At 34.2% G+C, this 23,112-nt stretch overlaps 2 protein-coding genes across 2 annotated transcripts in view; one reads left to right on the plus strand and one right to left on the minus strand.

The window, feature by feature from the left end:
- The window catches only part of LOC140449409 (uncharacterized), a 60,673-nt gene extending 44,361 nt beyond the window's left edge, over nucleotides 1-16,312 (minus strand). Inside the window, exons 1-4 of the mRNA XM_072542569.1 lie at nucleotides 16,128-16,312; nucleotides 4,258-4,391; nucleotides 4,041-4,194; nucleotides 744-992 (exon numbers count right to left, since the gene is read on the minus strand). Coding sequence (XP_072398670.1) covers nucleotides 744-992; nucleotides 4,041-4,194; nucleotides 4,258-4,386 — 532 coding nt within the window. The 5' untranslated portion in view covers nucleotides 4,387-4,391; nucleotides 16,128-16,312. The remainder of the gene's footprint in view (nucleotides 1-743; nucleotides 993-4,040; nucleotides 4,195-4,257; nucleotides 4,392-16,127) is intronic.
- A 967-nt stretch (nucleotides 16,313-17,279) lies between these two features.
- Nucleotides 17,280-21,602, plus strand: LOC140450104 (uncharacterized). The gene is made up of 3 exons (XM_072543537.1): nucleotides 17,280-17,839; nucleotides 18,418-18,670; nucleotides 21,024-21,602. The coding sequence occupies exons 1-3, from the start codon at nucleotides 17,349-17,351 to the stop codon at nucleotides 21,228-21,230; spliced, it is 951 nt and encodes a 316-aa protein (XP_072399638.1). The 5' UTR covers nucleotides 17,280-17,348; the 3' UTR covers nucleotides 21,231-21,602.
- The last annotated feature ends 1,510 nt before the right edge of the window (nucleotides 21,603-23,112 follow it).

Genomic DNA, 23,112 nt, shown 5'->3' on the forward strand with positions numbered 1-23,112 from the left:
CGAAAAAAATGACAACTTCATCCCTGTATAGCCACCCCCTGTACCACGAGGGGCGTCCGCCTGTAAGGCAAAGTCTTCACCCAGTTACAATGAATATATTCCAATAGAGAAATGTCTTATTACTGATCAGTTCAAAATTTCGGCTCTATCTCTCCGACTATTAGGCAAGCTCCTCTTTCCTTTAAAGGAGACAGATAGTTGAACGATATTTTATACAATGTCTATCACCGGGTATGGATTTATTTTTGTCCAAGTTTTATATTGGTCCACTATTTCAAATGCAGTTCAAACAGACATATATTAAATTGTATGTTCCGTTTTAAATTCGTTCAATCTGTATATGACATATTATGTCTGCATAGACGGCTGCGTTGTAGCATCGAAAAAATGCTTGAAATTAACTTAAACCATATGATGGCGTGAACATATACTACTCGCCCAAAAGGCGCCCAACATACAGAAAGAAATAAAGAGGATAGAACTAAGAGATAAGAACAATCACAGCTAATTCTGATATTTCTTACATAAACAGTATGAAATATATAACCATCATGACCAAAAATTCGGTTTTATTTAAGCATTAGCCAATTAACTCTTATCTTATTTGACACTTATTTTTTTCAAAAAAAATTTAACTTTTAACGAGCTCTTTCGATTTGTTCGGAGTTTCTTATTAAAGAAAAACGAAGAATGTCCAATTTAAAATCTCAATCAAAGTATATTTAAAAATTTATCATACTCACCGGTGCTAAAACCAAACAAAACGTCATCTATACCATCTCCATCTACGTCTAACGCTCGAACTGGAGAATCCGTCGTTAATTTGGGCAAAGTTGTCGACCAAATGTCGGTGACTTTAAGATTATCACACGGCAGCAACTTGGTGGCTGTAAGCTGTTCTGATTTCTGCGATCTTTTTATGATCCAGTCTCTTACTTTGTCTAAAGGTAGCGGGTAAATTGAGACTAGTACTACTACTAAAATTATTAGACCTGAAACAGATGTCAATGATTAATCAATAGTCGGAAAAAATAAACTGTTTTCAGCTGGGCTTCTCTGACTTTTCGTCCTTATACAGGGTGAGTCATGAGGAACTTTACATACTTCTACCATATGTAGAGTCCCTCAGGGAGCATATCATGTGGATACTAAAAAATGTCAACTCCTCTTCTTTATTAATTAACAGGGTGATTTGTGTAATTGACCATTTATTTCATTTTACTGTAGTGTTTATACGGCTCATTTGATTTTTTTAATTTTTGCATGATACAGTACACTACTATCAAGTATTCGACCGGTATTAGCTAAACTAAAAAATTCCAGGACTGGCTTTGGAAAAATTAATTTAGGGATTCGTATTAAATATTACACCCTGTATAAATTTTTTTTAAAATGCAATAAGTGATTTTCAAACTACATAAATAGCCAATGAAAACGACATATGCGACAATGTTGTCGCACTTTTATTAAATTTTTAGTGAACGATCAAATCTTACCAAAAATGGAACAACCATAATGAAGTATCAAATTATAAGGTAATTAATTTAAACAAATGTTATAAATTTCAAACATTTTAATTGAAATGATAAACTGAGTCACTGCACAACAAAAAACAGTAACTACTAACAATAACGAAGAACAATTTAAAAAAAAACTAAAAATATGTACATAGTTATGATAAACCCATAAATTAGAACTGGAAAAGATACAATAATGGTAACAAAATAAAAATAATTCAAAATAGATTTTCGAAATGGAACCCTGCAGCCTGTACGCATTTTTTTTGCCGAATTGTTAATTGACGTATTGAATTATTACGGATACTCTAGGGATCATTTCTAATAGTATTACAACAATGTATAATTCTATCAATTAATTGTTGTCGGTTATTAATATTCACTGCGTAAACTAGTTGGTTCAATCGTCCCCAAATATGGTAATCAACGGGATTAAAATCAGGGGATCTTGAAGGCCACGAAATAGGACCTGCACGTCCAATCCACCTGTTGCCATACACATTATTTAGATGTTGTCTCACTGCCAGTAAAAAGTGTGGGGGTGCCCCATCATGCTGAAAAGACATCCCTCGGATAGCAACGTTCGCGTTGGCAAGAAAATTCGGCAAAATATTTTGTAGAAAGTTCAAATAGACCTGCCCTGTTAAAGGACCATCAAAAAAGTGAGGACCTACTAATTGGTTATTTATGACACCAATCCACACGTTAACCGAAAACCTTAACTGAGAACGACGTTCTCGAATAGCATGAGGATTTTCTTCTGCCCACACATGTGAATTTCGTGAATTATTTATCCCGTCTCTGGTAAATTGGGCTTCATCTGTAAATAGTCTCCTGTATAGCGTTGGTCGATTATTGTTAATCCATCTACAAAATTCCAACCTATCGATCTCATCTCCAGCATGTAGTCGCTGAACCATTTGAATGTGATATGGGTATAGATTATTTTTTTGTAAGACTCTACTTACTTTTGATTGAGTAACATTGAGTTCTCGACTTACTTGTCTAGTGCTTATTGTAGGGTTTATAGTAACGGCGTCCATAATGTCATCTTCTTGCGCTTCATCTACCTGTCGCTCTGTTGTTCCACTAGGAAAAGTGCCATTTTCTCGCAAATAATTAAAAACTGACCCAAATGCTGGATGACTGGGAGTTCGACGATTAGGAAATCTCCTGCGATATTCTCTAGTAGCAGCCCTACCATTCCCATTACAGAATCCATAAACAAATATTATGTCTGCATATTCTGTGGTCGAAAACTGATGTGGCATTTTGAACGAAAGTAACAAAAGCTCTACCAAAACTAACACATTGTACTTAACGTAGATATGACAGAAGAAATATGTATTCTTGTACACATAAATAACAATTGATAATGACAATAATGACAATGGGTATAAAATATCAAGAAACGTCAAACGGTCAACGCCAACCTTCATTTTTAGATTTATTTTTATTTAGTACAGTTGATGCAATGTATTATTATTTGACATAAAATTTTAATCATTTACAATCAACAAAAACTAACACATACAAGAGGTTTGACTTTTTAATCAATTTAATTTATTATTTATCGAAAATAATGCCCCAATACGATCTATGAGTAAAAATTTAAAATTGAAAAACAATTGATTCTATCGTAGAGATACTACAAAGTGACAGTAAAGATGTTAATTTTCTACGTATTAGATTATGTTGTAGGAACTCATTTTAATTAAAATATTACCTTATAATTTGATACTTCATTATGGTTGTTCTATTTTTGGTAAGATTTGATCGTTCACTAAAAATTTAATAAAAGTGCGACAACATTGTCGCATATGTCGTTTTCATTGGCTATTTATGTAGTTTGAAAATCACTTATTGCATTTAAAAAAAATATATACAGGGTGTAATATTTAATACGAATCCCTAAATTAATTTATCCAAAGCCAGTCCTGGAATTTTTTAGTTTAGCTAATACCAGTCGAATGCTTGATAGTAGTGTACTGTATCATGCAAAAATTAAAAAATCAAATGAGCCGTATAAACACTACAGTAAAATGAAATAAATGGTCAATTACACAAATCACCTTGTCAATTAATAAAGAAGAGGAGTTGACATTTTTTAGTGGCCACATGATATGCTCCCTGAGGGACTCTACATATGGTAGAAGTATGTAAAGTTCCTCATGACTCACCCTGTATACCTAAAGAGCCTGGAAAATACAAAGAAATACTAAGACATAGTAAGACACCAAACATTACTGGCGATCCCAATCAAACATGGGAACATACCAAGACGTAGATTATAGACGCAATAAATATTACAACCCCCAAAGAAACCTCAAGGAAAGAAAAACCTGTGACAGGTTTTTCTTTCCTTGGGGTTTCATATATAAATAGGAAGAGGAAGAAAGTAATGTGAATTAAACAAAGATTTCAAAATAATGTAATCAAAGTACTAGCAGACATTGGCTACGATGATAGTCTACTAAATTTTGTATTGTTTAATACATATGTAATTAAAAAAGACCTACTTACCAATTAATATACTTAGAGCTGCAAATATATAACAGCAAGGCTTAAAAAAGGCTTTGCAATGTGGTTTAGTCTTGAGTCTTGTACCTAAATCGGATCTGGTGGCTTTCCTGCGAGGCGCCATAAGCGGTCTTTTGACAGTGAGCTCATCTGCCAACTAAAACATATAAAAATGTACGTAATCTCACGTGAATAGCAGCATAATTTGTTTTTTACTCACCTTATATCCATTTTTACCATCTCTGATGAAAACCTCATCTTCAACATCGCTCAGATCATCGTCGTCCAGAGAAATGCTCTCCCTTACTTCACCCCTTAGATTCATGTTTGGATATGCTGATATTTTCATTGAAACTGAAACAAATAAAAAAAAATGTGTATAAAGTAACTAGTTGTTTAAATAGAAGTTTTTCTATCTGTCATTGCAATCTGAAGCAAGATTTGGAGGACATTACTGATATATCAACAATCAAAATATTATTACGCTTTGAAGAATATGTAAAGCAACAGTCTTGTAGCAGACAAGATAAAAATCGGAGGATCTGCTCTTACCAGTGCCATACATAAACTACAACTAGAAGACAAAATTATATAGAGAGAACCAAAAGTCTGGAAATGCGTAATTATCTCCCGCATTGTACAAAAACCGGAATACGCAATACACTTTGGTTTTTCAAATACAACACTGTGTATATTATATTATTATTGGAATCCTTACTTTAATACGAGTACAACCATATGTAACACTTATTTTACAGAGATATAATGTTCGTAAATACGGTTGTGGATTCGTCGGTTTGTCTGTCCTATGTATGTTCGTGAGCAAATGGAACAAAGTATCTCCTACACCATGGTTTTCATTGGGATTTATTATTTTACGGATTTGACGAGATTGGACAACTTGGAGTAAGTAGTGAAGATGGTTTTGATGTTTATAGGGTTAAGAGTTCTACGGATCTTGTCAGTGACACCTTTGATAAAAAGTAGAAATATCAACTATTCACATCCAGATGCCGTAAAGTGAGCCTTTATAATTCGGGGATTCCCTTGTTACATGATGTCCCTATTACATCATTGTGAGTTTAGCATTGAAAGGTATAAGCTGTTATTGTTTTAAAATAATTTTTCTCTTAGCGGTGTTTCGTTTATAAGTTGTTTAAACTTTCCTGTTTAAACCATGTCCATGTAAAATTTTGCTGATTCCAAGTTGCAGTATAATAAGCAGCATTGTACGTACATTGAGCAACTTGTTTGGGGCCAATTTTAATCAGATATGGTTTCAGCAAGATGGAGCTCCAGCTCATTTTGGTATAAATGTTCAGCGTTATTTAGATGGGCTATTTCCCGGACGATGGATTAGTAGACGAGGTAGAAAGGAATGGCCTCCACGTTCACCTGATTTCAATCCTAAAGATTATTTTTATTGGAGATACTTGAAAAATTCAGTTTACAAAACTAAACCAGCAAGTCTTGCAGAACTAAAGCAACGAATTATCCATGAATCTCGAATAATTTCTAGAGAATCATGGAGAAATGTAGTAGCTGCATTCTACCATCGATTAGGGTACTGTTGTCACCTCGGGGGAACAAATAAGGGTCTAACCACCTTCTGTTATCTCCGGGTGCTCTGTAGGGGGTTTCGAATATCGCAGTCGAGAGCTCCTCTACCCAAGTCCATTTACTGGGTATGGACTTGTAAATATTTATCTTCTGATGGCTAGTCTTAAAAAAGACAAGATATTTCTTACATGACAAAGCTACACCAAGTCGAAATAAACGATCAGGTCGTGGTCTTCTGAAGGCTTGTCTTGAAAAAGACAAGATATTTCTTACATGACAAAAATATAGGTCGAAATAAAACATCAGATTGTAGTTGAATAATATCTCAGCCACAGAGTATAATTGGAACAGCAGGAAGCAGCGCCCCAAGAGCACTAAGCTCTCGGAGAGCCCGTGAGGGACTGACCTGGCTGACCTGAAAATCGCCAATATTTATATGTGCCGTTCGAGCGATAAATAGGGATTTCCAGGTCAAGAGCCAATGGGAAAATTCGAGGCGGGGCGATGCGCATCGAAATGCGCACTAGTCCACAGACTATGGCATTCGATGACACTGTTAACTGACAAATGGAGCACATTTTGAACACTTGATAAAGTAACCATTATGTTAAAAGATGTTGTAAGCTAACAATTGTTACGTTTTAATGCAGTTAAAAATAGTTAGTACTAAAAAAACTATTGAGACAATTAGGCGTTGCCAAACTTCTGTTTTATGTATTCAAGACCTTCCAGACTACATAAAATTATAAGATTTACATATGGTTAAACTCGTATTGAATAGGAGATTCCAATAATGACTGAATATACAGGGTGATGGACTTGAAAAACCAAAGTTACTAATAATATAAGAGAAATGGCAAATCTGACAACATTGCAAATATCAAATATATCTCCGTATCCCAAAATAGGTGTACCTCAAATTTTGTACAATTATGACTAGCAATTTACTTTTGGGCCACTCTGTGTATATATATATATATATATATATATATATATATATATATCTAAAAGGAAGAATGAATAGAAGAAGAATAAAATTAAGTTCGTAAACTCAGAAACTTCCTTTTCGGTGTTTTCTAAAGATGCTTGAATATTATTGAAATATCAAAACTGATTCTCATCGTGATCTATCGAATTACTATAGTTTGCCTCTGTTTACATTATACGAAAATAAAAAATCTCGTTTACGGGAAATGTAGTCAATACTGCGACTGCACACCCAACCACCCTTTAAAATGACGTCGACTGCATTATTAATCACTGCACAAGCGGCCACCGACGTTTTGCTCCAGAGAGTTTAATGTTTTTTGTCGGAGAGAGTTTTTTCTTTCTTTTAGTTTAAATTTGTAATAAACTTAAAACGAATGAGGTAAAAATAGAACTACGCGTAGTGTGATAAGTAGTATTTCGAAAAATGCACTAAATTGGGTTAGAATATACCTCTATGTATCTAAAAAGCTTAAATTGTCCACTGCTGAACATAGGCCTTCCTCAGTTTTTGTCACTCATCTCTATCGTGTTTCCTTTTTTTTCAGTATTCAGAATTCCTTTAAGTCGTCGGTCGTTTTGCTGGATCTGCCTCTGTTTCTGTAAGCCTTGTTTCACACTTATACGACTGTCGTGTTACCGATGTAGTTTAAATGACTCTTGGGGTGAAAACTGATTTGGATATTTCACATTTAAACGACAAGGTGTTATAGGTGGTCGTCCATTCCCACTGCGAGGGAAGACCAGCGTTGCCAGGTCCAAAAAATTTATTTCCTCAAATTGTGTTTAAAAGTTGAGAGATTTTGAACAGAATTCCCCAGATTTATATATTTTAGTTTTTAACAAATCTTTTCCTACATGTATACAACCCGTGTGGAGCTATGTGTGGCCTGCCATGAAGGTTACTGATATCATATCCAGCCATAGGAGTTTTCAACGATTCTTGTTTGATTCGAGCTTCTGTCCTATGGTGTATATTAATATTATACACGGATTATATGACATATGACAGAAGCTCAAAGCAATATTATAATAATAATATGCACTAATATTATACACGGATTATATGACATATGACAGAAGCTCGAAGCAAATGAGAAGCGTTGTAAAGTCTTATTGGTGACACTGACAGGCATACTAATTGTGGCAGTATGACAATTATTATATAGAATTACACAAATGACAAATGACAATGCCTCACGACTCCTAAGAAGTCTTGATAATTTTATTTGTTTCCTGTAAGTCGGGGAACACAGGACCTACACAGGTGGTTCATAATAGATGACAGTGTCCGGGAACCCCAGGCAATATCATTGTTCGCGGTAGCGCCAATTCACCAAACTGTATTGAGTGTGGCCTATATGTGGTATCAGACACTGCGATCTTATCTTGTCGTTGTAGTACATTTAATATTCACATAATTGCTGGACTTTCAAAAATAACTATTTTACTAAATTTAATAACATATTTTAGCCAGTTTGATTTCCCCAGATATTAGTCATTTTAAAAAAGTTTTTCTCCAGTCCCCAAACTTTCTCAATTTTCCCCAGTTCTGAGGAAAAATCCCCAGACCTGGAATCCCTGGGGAAGACTGTCGTGGACGTCCGAAAATTCGTGGAAGACTTGAAGGTGGGAGGGGGAAGGGGATGCTTCACATCAGCACTGCACGGCACGACATGTCCAGTAGTTTTCTGATTTGAACTTAAGTCACTACGATTGTTTTTGTTCTCTAAAATTTATTCATATTGTATTATTTAACTTTGATCCTGTTGTTATTATTATCATGGTAGAAGTAGACATAAAAGTACTTTGGTTTATTGTTTATTGACGTTTTAATTTCCACTTCGGAAATCGTTCTCCACATGTTAATTCATGTCCATTCATGTCCAACGGTCTGAGAAAGTGTTTATAAAGTCCGAATGCTTCATCACCTATAAAAAAATGTAAGGTATTTTAGGGTTTTTTGTTGCAGGAAGACATTTCTCTTCAGGAATTCCTGCTTCTTTTTAGCACTGATTGCCAAAAAGAGCATTTTTTAAATATGATTGAATCTCTATCTTTGCCATAACTGCTGATATCTACGTAAATAAATCGATAACGTCAGTCTGCCACAGCCATCAACACTATAGATGAATACCCTTTGTAATTGTAAAACATTGAATTACATGGGTGAATTATGCGGATATGCTTCTTATCGACAGCTCCTATGCAATGAGGAAAATTATCTCTAACTTCAAATCCTTCAGCAACTTCTTCCCACTGGTGTGGTGCGGTAGGCACATGGATATATTCTTGCCGCATCGACCAAATAGCTAGGCACACATTCCTCACTATTTTTGATCGTGGAAATGCCTAGAAATAGATGCTTTGTATCTCGGACGCCATTCTACTATCTTTCTTGTTCACCGCTATCCATCATTCTACCAACATGTTCAGGTAAATTCCACTTTAGATGCAAAATAGTCTCAACAGCGTCTGAGACATCCGACTTGTTCGTGATTACTTGATTATACAAAAACAGTAGGAAGTCAATTTCTTATTTTTAGTTGAATTTTGATTCTTAAAAATGTCAAAAATTAGGTGTAGCAACTTTCGTAAAATTTTCAATGCTGCAAGTCAAAAAGTCTGTAAGATCAAGTCAAATTGACAAGCAATGGAAAGAGCGCAATGAAGTTGAATGGAATCGAAATAAACAATGTAGAAATGTCGTGTTTATTCTCCGTCGAGATTCAATTATAAAGTGGTAGTCGATTACAATTTATAGCAAAATGTTATTGGAGAAATAAACGTAGTCTATTGACATTGCAAAGCATTTAAGTTTAAAGCCGAAGCCCCTAGATTATGTTGCGCCATTGGCCAGTTCAATTAACGCCATATATTAGTTTCCAGGATAGAATAGAAGAATAGATATGCTTTATTGTCACTGAAAATTGTACAATTTTATGGACAAATCTTACAAAAAGTCAAAAAAATAACAATAACAATTAAAATTTACTAAAATTACACAAATCGTCAATATCACAAAATAAAAGATAATAAAATATACAATCCTTTGCAAAATTTAACTAAATTGCAAATTGCATAATAAAACCTTACGAACTAGTTTACGAATAAGTTTAAGGCTTAACTCAGATGTACCACTTTCCACCAAAAAACAGTGGTCGTACGGTGGTTGACTTGTCGATAAAAACGACCACTGTCCGTCAACAATTTTGTGGACGTGCTGTGGTCGAATGAACCACAAATCAACCACAAATTAACCACACAAGTCACACAGTACAGCGATGAATTTTGAAGAAGAAGCATTGTTGTGGCTTTAACTGCGGCAAAAAAGACGGCGTCGTCGTAATATATTGTATTGGGTTCATCCTATCACCGAAAATAAAGAGGAAAGTCAATTTCAACAACTTTATCATCATTTAAGACTGTATGACGACAAATTTTTTAATTATTTTCGAATGAGCAAAAGTACTTTCGATTATTTGTTAACAGAGTTAAAGGATAATTTAAAACGAGAAGATACATCTATAAGGACAAGTATTCCTCCTGACGAACGCCTTGCAATCGCTCTAATGTCAGTAAAACCATTTTATTATTTAATGTTTATTGACATATTTACACAATAAACATGATGTCAATAAAAAATTTGAGATAAAAGCGACTCCTGGGAAAGTGGTGAAAACTCCGGTTGACTTAGCGACAAAGCTTGTCCCGGATTCTCATAAAAGCTCCGGTTCTGTTGGAGAGAGTGATGCTTGAGACTACTTCCTTGTGAACATTCCGGTTGAATTCTTGGCGATCGGATCTCGAAATGCCGGATCTCAGGTCGGTCAGGTCGGATACCATAGCGGTCTTCGGGAAACAGCTGTAATCTCTCTTGATATGTATTAGTCGTATTGTAACCATACCGTGGTAACCATCGAAACCTCTATCTCTAACATTGTAGGTCAGCATGGGTTCAGAAAAGAGTATTTTTTAATAACATTTAAAATTTTTATTTAACAAATATTTAACAATCATCACCAGCACGACTTTATGCTTCACGCATAGAAAAGTGAATGACGCTTTGGCTAGGGAGTCGCTGTGCTGGTGGGGATGCCGTGCCTGTGGTCGGCTTGTGGTCAGTGAATTGCCCGTGTGAGCGCAGGACGGGCAGCATCTGCGATAGTTTTGTGGACGGTATCACCCACCGACGACGACAGTTGTTGATACCGACCACAGTTTGTCGTCCGTCTGAGTGCTACTACAATATTTCATACAAATTGTATACTCTCAACACACAACCACTTTTTTGTGGTTCTAATGTGGTCGGAAAGTTGTACGTCTGCGTTAAGCCTTAGTTGCTGCATGTGGTACACACATATATATCAAAATACTTTGTTAAACGTACTGTAATTTCTTAGTTATTCGTTAAGAAACTCTTTCATTGGATAATATGGTCTTTCAGATAGATAGGCTTTTGTCAATTTACGGAACTTAAGGAAACAAGTTATAGTATATATAAAGAAGAATATAATATAGATTTATTTAGCAACTCAGTGGACGGGATCGGTAAATACACATCAAAGGTTCAATTTCTGATGGAAATCATGATTAGGTCTTGCTGGAAAAACATGTAGGTGTTTACGAATTACGCAAAAAGGTTCTAAAATATATATAACGAGAGAAGAGTTAAAATCCCGTGATTTTTGAAGTAGCTTCTGCAATCTGTTATTCTACTGAGGTCAAAAAGATAGCGTATTGCTCTTTTTTGTAATTTAAAAATAACATCAGATTGGGCAGCTGTACCAGAACCCCAAAAAGAAAGCCCATATCGAAGATGAGACTCGAACAAAGAAATGTATGTTATTTTGGAAGATGCTACATTGATTCCCTTCGAAACAGATCTTATTGCTTAGCAGGCTGGGGCTAGTTTCCTACTTAACAATTCGATATGAAGGGGACATTCAAAGTTGCTGTCTATAAAAATACCAAGAAATTTTACAGAATCAACGATACTGATCTGGCTGTTATTAAGAAGCAAGGGTTGAAGAGCTCCTTTATACCATAATTCTACTGTCTTATCCACGTTAAAAGAGAGTAAATTAGGACCAGGTTTTTAATTTAAGTAGATCAGAAGTTATAATTGCATGAAGAGTTGCAATATTAGAGTTTCTCCAGGTAATACTGGTATCACCAACAAAAAGAAAAATTTTTCCATCGATTTTTAAGTTAGTGATGTCATTTATAGAGATAAGGAAAAGTAGAGGACCCAGGACTGAACCTTGTGGTACCCCACATACAATGCTTTTGTGATTATAGTCAGTATTATTTGCTCTAACTAGCTGTTTACTATTCCTCAAGTAAGATTGGAACCAATTCAAAGAAATACCCCGAATTCCGTAGAAAATTTTTTTTATCAAAATGTCGTGATTTACACAATCAAAAGCTTTGACATAATCACAAAAAAAAGTGGCAGTATACAGAATTTTGTTTAGTGCTGAATAGACCTCATGCAATATAGAAAACAGCATCACTGTTACATTTATTAGATAAAAAGCCGAACTGACTTAGTGCTAAAATGTTGTTTTCAACGAGAAAACACATAAGTCGGGCTTTTATAAGTCTCTCAATAATTTTGGATATGACCGGTAGTAAGGTAATAGGTCTATAGTTGCAGACATTAGATTTTTCACCACCTTTATGAATAGAAACGGGCCAGATTCTATTCATCTTTTGACACATATAGCTAAGACAGAACAAGTCAATCGGGTTAGCTAGTTTTTAAATAAATCTAAAACTTATTTCTGAGTAAAAAAAAGTCGTAATTAAATAAATAAAATTTTGTGGAAGTATTTTCCATTCTAGATTCACGCTCTCCATTTATTTTTTCGCATAAATGAACTCGTTCATATCTAGTTATAATAATTTATATCCGAAATGTCCGCCTCTCACTCTTATTTATGGGGCATTAAAGGAAAACTTAATGCACTAATGCATTAACTCAAGAATAGATCAGTTTTAAAAATGGGTCACAATATACACAATGCTTTTAATAGTTGGCCCACCTATGGAATTTGCAGTTTAAGTCGATTTTTATAAACAAATTATACTCCGCATGTTTTTATAAGTTCCCATGTTATTTAATATGGTATTTTTATTAATATTTATGTTATTGTAAAACTACACTCCAAAAACACTAAGAGCCGTTGCTAGTATGGCTGGTAACCCCTGAAGTACCTCCTTCGACATGTTTGGCCTTCTTCACTAAAAATTCTTATTGTGCACTTTATCATATCATATCGTCCATATCACACACGCCACCTTCTGAACCCCAGCTTTTTAGCAATCCACCTACATCTCCACAAGCATCTGCCATCACGTTTACCACTCCGAAAAAAAAGGAGTACCCCTTCCTTGAAGAGGCGATAGTCTAAACAAGGTAAAAACGTTGGATCGTAATATTTATTAAAAACATTACCCTTATGGTTTTTAGTTATTTTCAACAATAAAAAAAATCACTAAACCCTGGCTATGCATTCACTTATGTCAACGAACGTTGATTTTTTTTCATAATTACGTTAAATCCAAAGGCAGCTATGGAAAAATGACGGTATGAGGTAGTATTGTAGCTTTTTGCCGTTTGTGGATTGTACAATGGGTCGATGTAAAGTTATCGATGAAAAAAATTTGTTCAATCAGTATTAGATTTTTTAATTCTGCAAAATCCAATTCGGAAATCGCGAATATGTTGCAATTGTCGCGCTATAGTATAGGAAATATAGTCAGTATATACAAAACTACAGGTTCAGTCGTCACAAAACCTAGAAATGTACGAAAAAGTAAAATAACCGAAGTAGATCGAAGGGCATTAAGACGCATTATTAAGACGAGAGGCCCACAAATTACGATTTGGTACTTACAAAGTAAGTTTTATAGTTGAAAAAATTAGTACTAATTGTTTTTAATAAATTTAATTTTATTTTAGGCTAAGGAAAAGCCACTTTTAACATGGTTTAAGATTGTCAAAAGAGCATAGATTGAACTCAGTCGCAATGGGATTCATACAATGGAGTGATGAGTCCAGATTTGAAGTGGGTGTTGGAGACAGTAGGAGTCGCGTCATTCGCAGGAAAAATAAAGTTCTTCATCCCGACTGTCTGAAAAGAAAAGTCAAATTTCCTGCATATGTCATGATCTGAAGCAGCATGTCGTCTAAAGATGTGGAAAAGTTATATTTTATCGATGGGATTGTAAACACAGGCAAATATAGACAAAGACGAGAAACGACAAGAAGCATGGTAAGACCTCAAAAGAGATAGTTAGATGACATAAGAGCAATCGCAGGCAAACAGAGGATTAAATTAGCGCAAGATAGTAGCAATTAGGTGAGACCTACATTCAGGAGTAGATGGGAAATGCCTCACGAAGAGGGGGAGAAAAACAGTAAATAATAAATGAAAAATAACAACTCCAGAACATTATTAGCGCTACCAGTAAGGAATGGCAACGTTAGCGATGAACAGAAACGGCTGACGAAACAAATTGGGAAAGATCGAGGCTCAACTAGGGCTGAATTGCCACTGATGGTAATGATGACGTAGTCGGTAACGAGCAACAAAGCTTCCGACAAAATAAATCAACTAATGATATATTCATTCATAGCCAGACAAATCAGATATGAAATTAGATGAGAAAGTACGTGTACATAACTTATTTGTAAGAACAATAATGACACATGCAAAGAAATGAGAGCAGATATAGCAGAAAAAAAAACATTACGAAAAAGAAAACCAAATATCCAAATAAGAGTTCTTTGTAAAATACAGGATTTAGTACGATAGGAAAGACAGAGAAAAAGATAGCATGTTCTTTTTCTTCTTGTAGTTCCTTCTCCTATCTGAAGTTGGCTATCATCACAGCTATTCGTACCTTATTGGCGGCTGTTCTAAAAAGATCTACTGAGCTGCAAATATACCACGCTCTTAGGTTTCTTAGCCAGGAAATTCTTCGTCTTCCTATGGATCTTTTACCCTTGATTTTACCCTGAATTATGAGCCTTAATATCTCATATTTCGCACCTCTGGTAATGTGGCCTAAATATTCCAGCTTTCTTGTTTTGATGTGCTTTATGACCTCGCAATCCTTTTGTAGCCTTCTTAACACTTCTGCAATTTGTAACTCGTTGGGTCGATGGTATTTTCAAAATCCTTCTATAGCACCACATCTCAAATGATTCCAACTTCTTTATATTATCCGCTTTTAGTATTCAGCTTTCCATTCCATTCAACAAAGTCGAGAACACGTAGCATCTTAAGGATCTTATCCTCAGCTCCAGAGGAAGGTCTCGATTAACAAACATTGTTTTCATTTTTATAAATGCTTCTCTTGCAATTTCAATGCGTGTACTTATTTCTCTACCTTAGTCATTGTTTTCATTTACCCAGGTTCCCAGATATTTGTAGTTATTCACTATTTCTACTTGTTTTCTCTCGATATCTAGCCTTCCCACTGTATATTACTTAGAAATAATCATGCACTTGGTTTTCTTAACGTTCATTTGTAGTCCATATTTTATACTGATTTGATATACTCTGATGACTTCTAGACTGTCTACAAAAACAGCGATGTCGTCTGCGAATCTTATGTTGTTCAAGATTTTTCCGATTATTGATATACCTTATTGTTCCTCTGGTATTGCTTCCTTAAAAATAGCTTCGCTGTACAGATTAAATAACAATGGAGACAGCACGTAACCCTGTCTAACACATTTTTTGATTTCTATAGTTTCTGCCTATAGAAAGCCTTTTAATAATCTAGAAAGCACACATAGAGAACTTGGTTCATATCTAGTCGTCTTTGCGCGAGAACGTTAAAAGCGAACAGAGCCTCTCTCGTTCCTAGTCCTCCTCTGAATCCAAACTGGGTGTCATCTATATCTTCTAACAGCATGTTACACGAATGGAAATAAGGAACTAGCCTCAATAACAAGGGATTTGGTTGAAGACCAACACCCACTAGACCACCAGGAAGATATTTTAAAATATGGTAAGATCAGAGAAGAACAATTTTGAGGCTTAATATAAGAAGCAAAACATCAAGAGGAAAAAGGAAGACAAATTGTTCTACAAAAAAAATGTTTAAAGAAACATTAAAGTCAGTGTATAATTCTAGAAAAAAAACTATGTTAATTAATAAATTATTACTTTATTAGTAAGTCCTGGCCTTGAGTGAAATATATTAATTGTGCAATCTTTACATACCTAAAAAACAAACACGTAATTTTCCTTCACTATTTCTTTTTCCCAAGTAGAGTTAATACTTAAATCATATAATACAATAAATATACCATTATCGTCTATAACCTGTTGATATTATTAAAGATAATATTGTCGCAATATAGTATTAACACAATCAACTTATGGGCCTTAGATAAGATAAATCAAAATAAATACTCATCCCAAATATTCATACTGTTATTATTTTCATATCTATCTCATAATTAATTATGTGGTTATTGCTATATTTTCTTAATTTGCCTTAACACTGGTACAAAATTCTTACCTTACGAAATAGCGATGAATTCTAGGCTTTTTATATCACAGTCACTATTTTTAAAATAAAGCCCCACTAATAGTTCATTAATTGTTTAACATTTTCCCTATTATTAGAGCTGCTTCGGAATAAACATATGTTGTGAGTTGTAACCCAAACATGTAGTTATACTCATGTGCGAAAGAACGCCGCTCTCGGAGTCATTTATTGATTTTTTATTTTTGGACCTATGGTGTCACTATAATATATGCAGAGTCCTGCGCTTGATTGAACTCGTGTCGAAGAATAAAAGCGGAATAATAATTTCAATAGCTATTAATATTTCCCGAAGGAAGAATTACAATAAGATCGTAAAATACGTTGGTTACGAGAAAATGAGGAAAAATAAATATTTGATAATTAAATAAGTATCATTAATATATTTATTTGTTTCTATTTTCGACGAAGCTTTACATATAAATAATCAATGAAGATTTTTTAATTTACAATAAATTTATTTCATAATTTAACAATTTCTTAAAATTTAAATTTAATGGGTGGCTGCACATCTTATAATAATATAGAAAGAGTCAGTTTGCCGTGTTGCCAGCGTAACAAAAATTATTTGCAAATTGGACGGAATCAGACTATAATCGCAAAAATAATAATTAAAATAAGGTGTTTATAATACCTATTTACATATAAGAATATATAGAACTATTATGTACATGAAAAAGTATAGTACAACCTCGTCACTAACAAACGTCAAATTATTAGACAATTACAAAACTATGTATTTATTGTTGTTGGTTGATTATTAAAAGACTAAGTAGATGGTATTTTTCAATGTTTTTCTCTTGTATTCATTAAATATAATTAAAAATTTAAAAATTTTTGCTACAGAACTGCTATTATTGTGTTTGACAAACGAATAGCTTTGCTATTTATATTTTTTTGGCCTGGAGATTCAGTAGACCATGATGATTGAGTATATTTGTATGTTGTTGTGTGTATAAAGTAAATCTCTTTCTTTTACTATGGTTTAAAAGAAATACAGGACAAATCAGTGTCCTGTAAATTTGAAAATTAATTTTCCTCTAATAAAAGTTTAAAATTCTTTATTTTTTCTAATGTTTGAATCGAACACAATAAGAGCGATATTTAAGGCAACAGCGCAATCTGGACTGACATCTGACAGTGACGTTAACTAAAAAAAGAAAATAAACAGTATTTGATATCAACACATCCGATATGAATCCCGTGTACGACTTTATTCAAAAAAACCGCGTATTGGCTTTAATAGAGAAGGCCCAAAAGTCCAGTGCGCGAAATTTAGCTCTAGACGATTTCGATTTAACTCAGTTTCCAGAGGTGCTAATAACCTGCCAAGGTCTCCACATCCTTAACATAGGCCACAATAGGATCGTCGAGATCCCCATGGAGATATCTCAGTTAAAGAATCTTCAACATTTATCCTTAGAATATAATCAATTAGATAGGTTTCCCGAGGCATTGAAACATTGTCCACAACTTATCAGTTTAAATCTAAGTCATAATCCCATAAAGGAGCTCACCTGTGATATAGGATGTTTAGTGTCTTTGGAAATGCTTTGGTGTAATTCGTGCTGTTTAACTAGCATTCCTGAGGAAATAGGAAATTTAACAAAGTTGGAAACTTTCGGTGCTAGACATAACAAAATTGCCAAATTACCTATTAGGATTGGAGAACTTATAAACTTAAGGTAAGTGTTTATTATAATTATTATTTTACATTTATTTATACACAGTAAATCCTTATAGATACTCAGTTGTTTCTGTATAAAAGTTAATGGTTTTTGTACTATTATATTTAACATGAATTGATATTATCACTACATCTTCTTCCCAGAAGTATAATACTGCTCCCATTGAAAACTTTGTCTTGTATTTGCTCCATTACTGGTTTTTGTTTTTAATTGTCCATGGCCAGACTATGTTTCTGTTTTTCCAATATCCTTTAATTTATTCTATGTATGAAGTTTAGACCATTCTATGACGAGACTGTTTTATTTTCATATATTACACACATTTTAAGAATTTTTTCCTTTAAAACTAATGTTTAAACTAGTTTTGTTTGTTTTCATCATGCATCTTCAGGTTTTCTCCATTTTCAACACATTCAATTTATATATAATCAGTTGTTGCACTTTTGGTTATTGATATTTAATCAAAAGCAAATTTTATTGCTCCTAAGTCATTTTCCACTTCCTGTTTTGTAATTAGTGACCCCTGTGATAATCGAATGATAAATCAATGCTCACACTGTTTCATTTATTTTCAGATGGTTAACGATGGAAGATAACTGCCTAAATAACGTTCCACATAACTTTGGCAAGCTAGAATTAATCAAACACATTAACTTTAACAAGAACAATTTTAGTTACATTCCGTATAGATTTGCCAAATTGAAGAACCTTAAGTATTTACATCTACAGAGCAATGAATTCTTCGTTCTTCCAGTTAGAACCATATCTGCTATGCCAAACACCAGGTTTAACTTTCAGAATAACCCTGTAGGATTGGAAGATTATAAGGTAATATTGTATAAATTTTACTTCTTATTTGTTTTTTAATTTATGTCTGCTACTTTATGCTGATCAAAGAAAGAAGATCTTTGATATGGTATTGAATAACTAAAACATTTTTTATGTTGTTAAAATTTCAAGTATGAAGATGCTTTAATGCTAATACCTTGGTTTTAACATCTGTAGTCTATTAAGTTTGTTGTCACACCACACCAGTGTTGGATTAGGAGAATCTTTTGGCAATAATACAACACAATATAAAGGTTTCTTTTTATATGTGGTTGTTAATTAAAGGTCATTTGCCTCATAAATTTTTCCTCATTATTTAGCACCAGCCTCTTCATTCACTAGTCCTTAGACCTACCAGTGCCTGGTAGACTATTTTCCATATTTTCTGAGCTTCATGGTGGTTTTCTAGCCTTCATATTCAGAAATGTTGTTGTTTTCATCCAGTTCCATGATTTCCAAATGCTTTTCTTGTTTGTTTTATTTTTCTTGTCTCATTATTGATCCACGAGAAGCTAGGTGATTGATGATCACGTTCAACAGAGCTTTTAAGGCTGAGGAAAGACTAATGAAATCTGGCTGTCAGAATCATGATTGAGCATTAGAGATCCTCCACCTTGATAAGGTTTCTAGGCTCTTGGAGGTTATAGACGAAGGAAGAGCCAAAGCAGAGGAGAAAAAGTGTTAAAGGCCTACCAAAGAACGCCAGAAGTACTAGAAAAGTGTCCAGCAAGAGCAGATATATACAATAGAGGCCATTGGATCTTTTCAATGATTTCCGAATGCCTTTCTTGTATATTTTGTTTTTCTTGTTCCATTCTTGATCCACAAGAAGCTAGTTAATTGATGATCACTTTCGACAGAGCTTTTAAGGCTGAGGAAAGCCTAATGAAATCCGGCTGTCTGTGTCATGACCGAGTATTAAGAGATCCTCCACCATGATAAGGTTTGTTGGCTCTTGGAGGTTGTAGACGAAGGAATAGCCAAAGCAGTGGAAAAAAAGCATTAAAGGCTTACCAAAGAACATCAGGACTACTAGAAAAGTGTCCAGCAAGAGCAGATATATACTATAGAGGACCATTGGATCTTTTCATTGATTTCCAAATGCCTTTCTTGTTTATTTTGTTTTTCTTGTTCCATTCTTGATCCATGAGAAGCTAGGTAATTGATGATCACTTTCGACAGAGCTTTTAAGGCTGAGGAAAGCCTAATGAAATCCGGCTGTCTGTGTCATGATCGAGTATTAGAGATCCTCCACCATGATAAGGTTGGTTGGCTCTTGGAGGTTGCAGATGAAGGAATAGCCAAAGCAATGGAGAAAAAATGTTAAAGGCTTACCAAAGAACATCAGAACTACTAGAAAAGTGTCCAGCAAGAGCAGATATATACTATAGAGGATCATTGGATCTTTTCATTGATTTCCAAATGCCTTTCTTGTTTATTTTGTTTTTCTTGTTCCATTCTTGATCCATGAGAAGCTAGGTAATTGATGATCACTTTCGACAGAGCTTTTAAGGCTGAGGGAAGCCTAATGGAATCCGGCTGTCTGTGTCATGACCAAGTGTTAAGAGATCCTCCACCATGATAAGGTTTCTTGGCTCGTGGAGGTTGTAGATGAAGGAAGAGCCAAAGCAATGGAGAAAAAGCGTTAAAAGCTTACCAAAAAACGCCAGAACTAGCAGAAAAGTATCCAGCAAGAGCAGATATATACCATAGACGTCCATTGGATCTTTTCAATTATTTCCAAATGCCTTTCTTGTTTATTTTGTTTTTCTTGATCCACGAGAAGATAAGTAATTAATGATCACTTTCGACAGAGCTTTTAAGGCTGAGGAAAGACTAATGAATCTGGCTGTCAGTGTCATGACCGAGCATGAGCATTAGAGATCCTCCAGAGAATATTAGAGAGATCTTCCAAAGAATTAGAGAATAATGTCCAGCAAGAGCAGATATATACCATGGAGGTCCATTGGATCTTTTCAATGCTGATTCAAGTAAAAAAATCCTTGTTTGTCTCACATACAATGCTCTCCTTTAAGACAATTATGTATCTCACCAATCGACCGTTGCACAAGCAAAATTACACCAATTAGAACACTATTTAATCAATCATTCACTATACTCGATAGATTTCGCTCTGGGTAAATATTTCTTATTCTCAAACTTTAAAAAAATAACTTGAACGAGGTTTTTGAAACAAACGATGATGTCATTGTTAAAACTTCACAAAAGTTTTAGGAAACATTATAATTTAAATGAAGAATTTAACATGTTGGCGTGGACATAGTTGCCAAATTGGACCAAATTTGTTTACATTTCGTATTTTTTTTTCGTAATAGTATAATTTCTTTTACAGATATTCACCAACGTGATATTATCAGGAACCGAAGACGAAATATTAGATATGTTCGGCCACGATTCGGATTCGAGTTCCGACGATTGGGACAATAGTTTAGATAGTGCCGATCTAAACTATTCAGCTACTGACGATGACAGCGATAATGAAAATAGGGACGTTATAGGAAACATACCTATCCTTTCTAAGTTTTTGGTAACTTGTTAGTATTGTATGTATGTAGGAATGTTTCCATCGAATTTTAAAAAGTGGTAACGGAATTTCTGGTTTTTCTGTAATTCACGAGAGTTCCAGAAAATGTGGCAGCTGCGATATTTTTTTCATCGATGTATTATAACAGTTGTACTTTTGACCAAAACCTAGTGCTTCGTTATAATCATGTTTTAATTTGATGGAAACCCGGATTACGAATATTGTTCAAATGTTTCATGGGTCGATACTTAATTTTTTATAAGCGAGTTAAATGTTAAGTGATCCTACATATAAAGATCTTAAACCGATAATGCAAATACTCTCTATAACGTGAAATCTCCGAATTGAAATTTACTTATTTATTTTTTAAAATAAAATTTCTATTATCAGAAACCATTTGTTTTATTTTACCTTATTTCTCTTGAAGGAGGTCATTAGATCTTTTTTTTTTTGTTTTACTTACTTGGTATGGCAGAGCTCGTGTGACCCTCGCTTACTAAACAGTGACTGCCATCGTAGTTTTCAACAAAGAGTAACAGACTGACATTTCTTTGCATTGTGCAATTTGTCGGTATCGAGGTTCAGATATGGTTTGCCTTTCGGATACCCGGCTAGCGTGCTTGTGCTTCGTTTCGAGCGTCTTTTTACCTGAGTTGTTCTGTGTCGTTTTAACTGACAAGAACCACGTGTTCAAGTCGAGCAAAGAAACATGTTGCTCTTTAAGTATCAAAATCTTTATCCATTGTCATCGACCTAGGGTCGCATTAGAATTTAAATTGGTAAACATGTTGAACCATATATTGATGTTACCGCTACTATTTTAGTGTTAGCTTTAAGTACAAAAAGAAGGCACTAAGGATGATCTGAACTAGATCGAAAACTTTGTTATGCACCTGTAAATTTTGGACACTTTTAAAAAGTTTTATATTAAATGTATCGTACCAAGATACAAATTTGAAGTGTTTTCTGTATAAGTCTTTTTTTATTGCCTTACAAAAGAGTGTATTAAGAATATGTTTAAAGTGTATTTTTATGTATGAGAGAGTAATAAAACAATAAATTATGTATGCAAATCCCTAAACTGTTGATACGGGTGACTCAATGAAAAACAGATATTTGTCAACAAGTTTACAGAAGTATATAGGAAAACAATTTTAAATTGAGTATGACCACCAGGTATAAAGGTTGGAGCAGAATAGAATACAATAGTTGTGAGGGTTACTAATCCCTAAATAAGGTTGCCAGTGTCGGAGTGATGGAGGTTAACAGGTACTAATGAATTTGCAAGAAATGTAAGATGTTTATTTTATTGGTTATATATAACCAATAAAAGTTTAATAAGTACCTACCTATTTGCAAAATAAAGTTTAATTCTTTAGATAAAATAAAACGTTTTATTTTATCTGAAATGAGTGCATTCCACGAAGTAAGGGTTTCAACAATCAAACATTTAATTCCAGGAATCTACGACAGTAATTGACTAGATAATTACCTTCTAAATTTATTCCACAGAAAATGTGATAGTGGGTTTTTCCATTTTGTAGGAAGGTCCAAGTGGCGTATTCAAAATTCTTAACAGTTCACTAAAAGTAGGTACTTCAGTTGCAAGGTGCAGTTTATTGTGTATACTAGTGTTATGGAAAATTTGGAAGTGCCGTGTAAACGCCGAAAAATTGGTCCTCTAACAGTTAATGAAAAAACATTAATATTTAATTGTTTTAAATCATTTACAGACAAACGTTTATGTGAAAGTGTTGATGAGACCGTTGAGTTAGTTAGCAGTACACTTGGTGTTGGGAAATCTACGATTTACAGAGTTATTAAAGAAGAGAAATGTGGTAGTTTTCAAATGCCACGTAATGCTCCAGGGAAACCAAAATTTCAAATAGAATATCAT

The sequence above is a fragment of the Diabrotica undecimpunctata genome, chromosome 9, assembly GCF_040954645.1.
Source record: "Diabrotica undecimpunctata isolate CICGRU chromosome 9, icDiaUnde3, whole genome shotgun sequence".
Lineage (NCBI taxonomy): Eukaryota > Metazoa > Arthropoda > Insecta > Coleoptera > Chrysomelidae > Diabrotica > Diabrotica undecimpunctata.